At 35.6% G+C, this 9,911-nt stretch overlaps 1 protein-coding gene across 2 annotated transcripts in view; it reads right to left on the bottom strand.

Annotated features, from left to right (window-relative positions):
- The window catches only part of DIDO1 (death inducer-obliterator 1), a 63,132-nt gene that overhangs the window by 1,437 nt on the left and 51,784 nt on the right, over positions 1–9,911 (bottom strand). The window contains exon 16 of one of the 2 annotated variants that reach the window (XM_027850063.1): positions 8–2,461. In XM_027850063.1, coding sequence (XP_027705864.1) covers positions 8–2,461 — 2,454 coding nt within the window. Of the gene's footprint in view, positions 1–7; positions 2,462–9,537; positions 9,788–9,911 lie in introns of those variants that run through there. The other variant, XM_027850059.1, reaches the window with a different exon arrangement.

Below are 9,911 nucleotides of genomic sequence, written 5' to 3'. Positions count from 1 at the left end.
TGGGGACCCCGGGGCCCTTCAAACTGGTTGGGATGGGGACCCCGGGGGCCTTCAAACTGGTTGGGATGGGGACCCCGGGGGCCTTCAAACTGGTTAGGATGGGGGCCTCTTGGCCCCACAAAATGGCCAGGTGGTGGTCCCCTTTGACCTCCAAACTGAGTGGGAGGTGGGCCTCCCCGAGGTCCCTTAAACTGAGATAGTAGAGGTCTTCTTTGTCCTCCAAATGGGAAAGGTGCTGGGCCTCTATTTCCCATAAACTGAGATTGTTCTGGCCCTTCAAACTGTGAAGGGGGGTTGGTCATCTCACTATACTGGGAATCTTGGAATTCCCTTTTTTCCCCATGGGGATCCCTACGATCTTCAAATTGGGATGGTGCCACTCCTCTAGGCCCACCAAGATAAGAAGAAGAAGGACCTCTGCTGTCACCAAAAGGAGGTGGTCCATGTTGTCCAGAGAATAATGAAGGAATAGGTGCCTTCTGTCCCCCAAACCTGGTAGATGAAGGTGCTCTTTGTCCCTCCGAACTAGAATTATTTTCTTCTGAAAACTGAGGTGTTGGTCCCCTTGGTCCTGGAAAGCTAGGTCCATGAGGTCCTGAAACTGCTCCATAATTCCTTGATGTAGGTTCATTTTGTCCCTGAAACTGTGATTGAGGCGGGCCTCCTTTATGTCCAGATGAAGGAAATGAAAGCACTCCTCTGTTATCATCGTGTTTGGATTGTGAACCTCTTTCTCCCTCATCCTGAGCAGCTGAAGGATCATTTTTTTCTGCAAACTGAGGATTTCGTCTATCTTCATACTGGGATGAACTAAGAGATTTTTCCTGAGATGTAAATACTGTATTTGAGAAAGGACTGCTTGCTCCACTTGGTGAACTAAAAGTCTGCCCATCATTCTGCACTGGGAAATTTGGTTGAAAAGATGTATTGGGAGGTGTTGGAAGGAGTACTTTTCGTAAAGGTTTAGATGAAACTTCTGATACTGGTGGATGTGCATTTTCTAAGTTAGGTTTGGATGTATTTTCTGAATTTTCACTCTTATCATTTTGTCCATCCTGATCAAGAATAACAGTAGTTTTTTCACTTGGAACCCACTTATCATTACTGTATACCAAAGCTGGATTCAATTCTTTTTCTTCTTGCGGTGGTGTAGGCAACTGACCCATATTAACAGCTGCAGGAGGTTCTCTCATAGGTGTCCCACTATGTGAGGAACTGGACAGTGGCTTTAACGAATTTTCACTTTCATTATTTTCCGTAGCTATTCTTCTAGCCTGTCGTGGATCTCTACTTTGTCTTAGATCTGAACTTTGGCTTCCTGCATGACTTAACTGATTTGATGCTGAAGATAAATCTGATTTATCTGCAGTTTGTTGCTCTTGCTGAAATAATTCAGTCTTTGTTAAAGATGATTTTGGAGGTGGTGACATCAATGCATCTGATACTGAAAAGTGAGCCATTGAAACACCAACTGCAGCCCTTTGCTGCCTAAGTGCTTCTTCTTGTTCTTCCAGTTGCCTCTTCTGCTCCTCTATTTGCTTATTTAATTCTTCAAGCATCTTTTGTTGTTCTACTAAGGAAGAGGGAGCAGAGATATCAGTCACATATTCAGATGTCCTTTCTGTGGAATTTTTAATATCTGTACACATTTTATTAGGTAGGTCATCAATAGTAACTTTAGCTTCTTCTAAAATAGTTTCATCTTCTGGGTCATAAGCCACATCTTCCCTCTCTGATATTTCAGAAGGTTTTTCAAGGTCATACCGTTTTTCACTTTCAGTAATTTGAGTTTCAAAAGCTTTCTCTGGATCATATTCTTCTTCAGGATCATATGGTCTATCATCCTCTTCCTCCTCTAGAGTTTTATCTTTTGACATTTTGCCAAACTGCTGAACAATTGGATCTAATAAAGGAGTTGCTGGTACTCCTTCATCCACAGTCACCTTAGACTCTTGGTTTAAAGTTAAAGTAAGTTCAGAGTCCTTAGCAGCCAAGTCAAATGATTTCTTCTTTCCAAAAAGAGTTTGCAAGATGTGTTCTAGGGGTGAAACTGTTTTTGAACTAGATGAGTTAGCAGGGAAGGAAGTTGTAGTTGTAACAGTTGCTGATGAAGCTGACAGACTTGTGGCGGTAGTAGTTTCTGTTTTAAGTGATGGCAATATTTTCAATACCGAAGATGATGCTGGTGGATCTGGGGGCGGTGCTGGTGGTGGAGGTAGGGATCCAGGTGGTGTGGTACTGACACCAGTATCTGCAGAATAAATCTGATACTTTGACTGTTTCTTTTCAGACTGAGAAGATGTGACTCCTTTGGGATAGACTGACACCTCGATTTCTTCCCACATTTGAAGTTTCCTTCGTTTTTCTTCCATCTTACCCAACTCTCCAGAGTTTGAAGGTCGCTTTATGTTTTGACGAACGACTAATCCCAGTATTAAGTTTGTACGTGGTGACTCAAGACCTAGGGGAGAAAAGTACATGTGTTTTAGAATGCAGGAAAAGAAGTTTTATTATTTAACAATACTATCTTCCTGTAGACAGCCTTAGTAGAATTTCTACCTACAAACTATTAGTGGGCGCATGAAAAGTTCGACAATTTTACATTACAAAGCACTCTTTCTATTGTTGAATACTGGCAAAGGAAAAACTAAAGTAATATTTGCAGAACTTGAAGGAAAGTAAATTACAGGAATATTCTGGCACACAAAACACGTTAAAGTAGTCACTAGTCATCATAAGCCTCGAAAGGTTAACAATTCGTATTAGGATAAGAAAAAAGTCATAATCACAGAACATTTCCAATACTCAAGTGTCTTCTTAAAGTAGTGCTTTGTCATGCCCTCAATATTTATTTTTTTTTAAATAACACTGATGCAATAAAAGTATCTAAAAAGTAAAAATAACGTATATTTAGAAAATCACATAGAATGTCTTCTCAGTCAACTGTATGGCATCTGTTCGTTAAGCAAAGCGAAAAAGCTTCCTCCTATATACTTAAAAATAAACTTCCTTGAAAACATACATTTGTATTAGGAATTTCTTTCCTAAACCAGAGCGTGGCAATAATAGTAATAATAGCTACCATATATGTAGTACTTTAAAATTGGCCAAGCACTATATATTATCTCACTTGGCTAATAAAATATAAGGTACTTACAAATTAAGATAAATATTTATTGTGAACGGTTTTTCCCTCTGTCTTCAATAATCTTTCAAGCATTTAAAAAATTGGGCAGTGGTGGAAAAATATGCAAAAAAATTATTTGTTTCAGTGCTAAGCAATAGCTTAACTCTTCAGTACGTGAGCAAGTTGTTTTTTAAAAGTACACTGATAGCCAATTAGATATATGTATAGAAAACATGCTACAGTGTATAAAGTGAGGTAAAAGTGTTGATTTCTTGAATTCAGTATTGATGTTTTTTTTATGTTTGAAGAAATGTTCTTAATATTTTTCAGATAGCATTTTGTGCTTTTCAGATAGCATTTTGGAATTTCATAAAAACTTAGAATTGTTTTAATATTTACTGATTATCTCAGAAAATGGTAATAATGAACTCAAGGTGGTGAATTGGAATCCAATATGGATCAATGATCTTAGTAATGGTGACATATGGAAAATTTTCTCATGGACACTGAATGATCCCTAAATCCAAATAACTCTCAAATATGTTTGTTTTATAAGAGGGGAAAACATGGTTAGATTGGTAAATAATCCTCATTATAGGAAATAGGGCTAAGGAACTCTCAAAAAGGCATGTCTGGTGGTGGATCTGTAGCATCATCATCATAGATGAACCAAGAAATTGTTTCTCTCAGCTAAATGGTATCCTATGCATATAAGACCTCTTTTCTTGGGGACAAATGCTATATTATAGGAATAGTCAAGTTAGATAAAATTTATACACATAGAAGCACCAAATTTTAGCCATTTTAATTTTACCCCTCTAATTCTTCACCAGAATTTTTCAGCACAATAGACAAAAATGTTTGAAATGTTCCTCTACCTACTCCTGGATGGAAGTTTTAATGGTTTTGCAAATTTGTCGAAAGGCACAGAATATAGAGGGAGGAGTAAGTACATATGATACACCAGATAATCAGGCTCTACTTATCAAATATCATACCCTATATATTTTGCCTTTACTTTTGGGTAAAATTCTGAATGTACTGTATAACATTACTAAACTTCTTTTTTTTTTTTTTTTTTTTTAGCTAAGACATGAAAAGTTGAGGGCTGTGTTTTTGCCTTTATTTCTTTTTTTCTTTTTAAAACACTAGTAATGTCAAAATTTGACACTTAAAAAATGCTTAACATCTGATGCTAACTGGAAATTTTGTTTTAGCCTAGTGTATTTCCCCACTTCTAAGAGACTAAAGTTAATACACAATGGGAAGAGAGCAAACTGTCCTTCAGATCTACTGTGGAGAAGTTGAAGGTTTTCTATACTTCCATATTCTGATGCTTATCGGAAAATCTGGTATCCATAAAATAATCAATTTATAATTACGTGGGTGGGGCAGCTAGGTGGCACAGCGTATAGAGCACCAGCCCTGAAGTCAGGAGGACCTGAGTTCCAATCCAGCCTCAGACCAAACACTTGACACTTACTAGCTGTGTGACCCTGGGCAAGTCACTTAACCCCAATTGCCTAAAAAGAAAAAACAAAAAAAACCAAAAACCAAAAAAAACCCCAAAATTATAGTTACGTGGGCACTCACTGTACACAAGAATAGGCCTTATTGAAAACATTACAAGTAAATCTTGCTCTCAAATACTTTACTTAGAGTAGGACAAAAGAAGAGAGGAAATATAAAAAAAAAATTTGGAGTAATTTTTAGGTAGCAGAAAGGTCCAAAGTGTGTGTACTGAAGCCTAGATGAGTCATTCACAGCAAGCTAGGCAACACAAAATTTAGTAGTATGCTGAACTGAGAATTAGAGGGACTGTACCTAGCAAGTTAAAAACTCTATTTTAGATGTAATAACATCCTCATCTATTGTTAATGGAGTTGTTTAATCAATTTTTCTGCAGATCAACATGTGGCCAAAAACCAAAAAATTTAAGGTAACCTGGTTACACATTCCCCATTAGCTTTGAATCTTCATCCTACCAGAACTATGATGATTGAGTAATACTATTGAATGACTTGATTACTTCCTAAATCATCACTTTAGAATAACAAAAAGGTACTTAAAAGCTATTATCTATTTTAACTTTGTAATTAAAAATATTTTTATGACCTGTCACCTGTTTCACCTGTTCTTAAACAGGTGAAGTAACTATTATTACAAACCCTCAAACTAGGTGTTAACTATTTTCAATTTCTAGATCGTGCTCTCATTCATTTAATGCTAGATTTAAGTATAGCGGCAATCTTAATCTCTTGAAATACGGTCTTCTTTTATCCACTTAAATATAATTTAAACGTGTTCAACTTAAAACTTAATGAGATGTCCCCAAAACTTAACTAAACTTTTAAATGCATACTTCAGAAGTTTTCACTTACTACAACAAAACTTTTTAAGCCTTAAATTATATTCACTGTAATAGTTTGGAGATCCACAGGATTTGCTAGTTTTCCCCCTGTTATTAACATAGCTCATATCCAGATGTAAAATTCCAAAAAGCTACAACCTAGTTACTAGTTAGTTGTAGAAACTGAAGATCTTTTAAAATATACTAACAGGAAGAGATCAGCTTCAACATTTTCCCCCTGTTTTGGACTCATTTAGGCAAATGAAATGCTCTAAACGTCGTCGATTCATTACCTCCATTAACAGTTTTTAATGCAAGTCTTTTTGTCCTACTCACAAAACCAGTAAATTTTCAAATGGATCAAAGGGATATGCAAAAGAATTTTCCAAATTACTGTTAATGATTTAGCCTTGAAGATATGGTAAACAACTGAGAATTTCATTTTGGTTTTAATTTAGCTAGGCAACTTTCCTTACTAAATTCCACTCACCCCTCCAATTTGTTGCCCCTATGCATTTTGGGGAAACTAAGTGTTGTATTTTGAAAGGTTGCAGAAGTCAGGTAGAAAAAGTTTTAACATTCTAATTGATTTTTAAAAGATGAAACCTAAACCCCAGGACTGGGGAGCCAAAACTTAAGTTGGTATAGTCCCAGATGAGTGATGTGCCCCTTTGGATTTATAAAATTAAAACTTGCTTTCTCCATATATAAATGAAGAATGCTACTTACCACCTCCCTTTTGAGGACTGTTATGAAATTAATTATTCAAAAAGCAGGTGAAGTGAAGCTATTGAGTGAGAAGAACTGTCCCACAAACTTGTTGTAGCTATAAAGTAACACTCCTTATTTCTGGACAAAAGATTTGAGAAGCCTTTTGAAATAAGACTATTATTTCCCACCTACTTAAACCCTTTGAAAATCAGAGGACCAATACTCATGTATCATGTGTATGAACCTTTTTATTTTAGATCTAATGGATGTTTGACTTAGGTTTGCACTAAGGATGTTTCTAGTTTAAAACAACAAGCAATTTTAAAAACTAATTTCTATAGATTAAGAAAACTGAGAATGTTTGAGGTAAGGGAGCCTCTATCTGAACACGGGTTATTTCAAAGGCACGGATGGATCAATTTCATTAGTTAAAGTGAAGGTAAGTAGCAGTACCAGGCCTATGCAGCTAAGCAACAGGCATCATTCTTACTGAGAGATATAGTGGAAAGGGATAGAGGAAACCCCCAACTTTCTAAAGATGGTTATAACTCACCCTTATTGTATGTTCTAAATATTTAGAAAGGACAAGATTGTGCATTCAATTCTCTTAATACAGTTTATACGTTTATAACTGACTCTCCATTTAAAGTGATCACAATGATATGAAGGTTTCTTCTTTCTGTCCCCGTCCCCAATCCTCCCAAAGTCTAATAGGTTGTCTTCCACCATTGGATAATTGGATAACTAACTACTCTACTTATGATTTTGAAACCTATCAAAACAAAATATTTGCACCTGCTGAAACAAAAATTGTGTGGGAAAGTTATATGCAGTATCAAGTATGACATGGAAAGGTGAAGGGAAATGGCAAAATAGACAGTGGAAATTGTCTCCTCCCCTCCCTCCAGCCACCTTTACTTCTTAAGTCCCAAGACATGTAAGGAATCAATGTGACCCATTGTGCTGTTCAGGTAAAGTACAGAAGTTGTGGTCTTCATTCAGACGTCAGTCCACCAGAATGCCGGAGAGGTCCAATGCCTAAATGCCTCCAAGTGTGCTTAATCTCAATTTCTCATCTTCTATACTCTGAGAACTAAGATGTGCTAATATGAAAAGTAATTTTTGTTGCTTATAAAAAGTCTGGGTGTAAAACAAGAAACTTTGTTGATAGTAAGGCCATGGATGTATGGTATGCTACCCAAGACCTACTTTATGTAAATTTAAGGAGACAGTGACCACTTTCCATAAAACATTTTTATTGATTTTGAAGAGGGAGAAAGAGCAAAAAATTCCATTCAATGCTATTTGAAAAATCTGGTTACAATCTTTGTGCAGACACATTAATACATATACATAAGACCTGAAAAAAGTTGCTTACCTGAAAAAAGTTTCACTCACAGAATCTTTTAGCTAATATCAGAATACAAAAAAAAAATCTCTCTAATTTAGATATATATTGAGATGCAGGATCCACCCATTAACCACATCTTACCCATCAAGAAGTTACTGTAACTTTTGACATCCTGATTGAAAACCTAAGTCATTATATTGCCTCATTATCATTGTACATTCAGAATATCAATGTATTGGTTTGGCATGCTGTGTTAAACTAGTGTGTCCTTTTCAATTTCAGGTCAAACTGGATTAAATTGAAGTTTAAGATTATGGAAAATGCACTAGAGTGTCCCATTCAAGGAATATTGCTCAAATATGAGCAAACTTTAAGACAATTTCATTTAATAAAATGTGAACTTTACTATATACTTTGACCAATTCCATAGAACATACTCATCTGATTAAGAAAGTTATATTTTCAAATTTTCCAAAAGCAGTACAAGTCATTTTAGAAAGATCAAGCTGACTCAAGGTGATGCTACATTTGCATTAAAAAAGCCATGGAAATAAGCACCAATACAAGAGTGAACTAAAAGAATTAACAACATTCTCTGGCTCGCTGATTTCTAACTGCTTGGCTTTCAGGGTACTCTTTTGAAGAGGGAACTTATGTTGACTACCAGTGCTTATATTTGAAATGGAGATCATGGGAATTGCTACAGAAGTCAAGGAAAATTTTATTCAGTTACCAATTCATTTGAATGACCTTTTTAAAATAAAGGATAAATTTCTGGAGAATATGTTTTTTAAACTATTTCCTAAAACTATATTTGATAAACTATCTTTAAATAAATTTGACAATACCACAGAATAAAAACACATTTTTAAAGGGGCTAAAGCTAGCCTTTGATGGAAAAAAAAAAGCAGAATATACTCCACAGATAAAGTACTCTTAAAAGTATCTGTAGTTTTTCTGTCAGAGGTAAACCTCCTCTACAAGCTACCACTCACCAATAATATTCTCAAAAAAGGGTTCTTTTAACAAAATACTAAAAAAACTCTATTTGTTATTCTGGTATGACAAGAGTGCCATTAAATTCTATATAACCCTAAATTCAAATACAATGTGGTTAAGTGCTGGATCTAGCAGACAGGGCTGGGCCTGGGATAAAAAGCATAAAGCTAATATATAAAACTTATGTGTATACTGTAAAAGGTGACATAATGTAATTGACAGAAAACTAGCTTCAGTGTCAGAAGGATTTGGGTTTAAGTTCAGCCTGTGAGACATACTGGCTGGGCAAATCACTTTCTCTCTCAATGCCTCATGCAGCTCTTTAAAAAGATTGTAAGTTGCAGAGCAGCTGGCAATCCATATTGATAGAGGAAGTTTTCTCATTGGGAACTACCTAACTAATGAAAATCACAAGTTTAGTCCAAAAACGGAATAGGAGTGAAGGTAAGGAACTGGCAAGCTTAATTTTTAAGAATTAAAAAAAAGGAGGGGAGGAGTTCAAATGTATGAACATTATTTTAGTTAGTTTTCACAACCTCAATTTTTTAAGCTTCCTCTAGTTTCAGCTTTTCTAGGCAATAGTGCTAAAAACACTCACGTAAAGCTTAGATCTCAAAAACTGAGTTGGGGAAAAATGACCTCCAAAGAAGTTCTTAAAGCCAAAAGAGAAAAAAAAATTTAAGAATCTTCTACCAGTATCTTAAAATTATTCCATAAGTTCATATATGATTACAGATACAAAATTCTTTGTTCCACATTAGGAGAAAAAAAACCACTCACGTTTCTAGGCAAATATATAATTAATCTGTGAATAATAACGCATATGGGAATCTATAGTCAATGTCTGATAAAAAAAAAATTTTGGGAAATACATGTTTAGCAACTTTACCAAAAACCTATTATCTCCCAAAGATGTTTTTTCAAAAAAATACAAAAGATTTTCCTTCACAATTTAAGCATACCTTAATTGTATGAGAAAATGTCTATCGAGACCAAGGGGAAAGAAAAACTTACAAATTAAACTGTACTCTATCTATAGGAAGCTGTCTCTAGCCTACTGACTGACCAGAAGTTCTTCAAAGATGGTTGGTAAGTGAGCCCTCAGCTTCTTGTTCTTCACACTTCAGGACTGGAAAGCAGACATTTTCCTTTTTATGGCTGGCGGGAAAGCCAGCATTCTTCATTAGAATCAGTCTCTGGGAACCTGAAGCACAGGTTCTGACTCACCTGTCAGATGGCATTTCTTCACCTTATATTAGCAGAGATAAAGCCACCAAATGTTTTGCTTTTAAAATATATTTTACTTAAAGAACCACAGCATTTGGGTGATTCTTTGGAAATAATGTAAACACTAGCTGTAAGTACTTATCCCT

The sequence above is a fragment of the Vombatus ursinus genome, unplaced genomic scaffold (assembly GCF_900497805.2).
Source record: "Vombatus ursinus unplaced genomic scaffold, bare-nosed wombat genome assembly UNPS02000580.1, whole genome shotgun sequence".
NCBI lineage: Eukaryota > Metazoa > Chordata > Mammalia > Diprotodontia > Vombatidae > Vombatus > Vombatus ursinus.
Note: the sequence above shows the minus strand (reverse complement) of the source record. Positions and strands in the feature narration are given on the sequence as shown.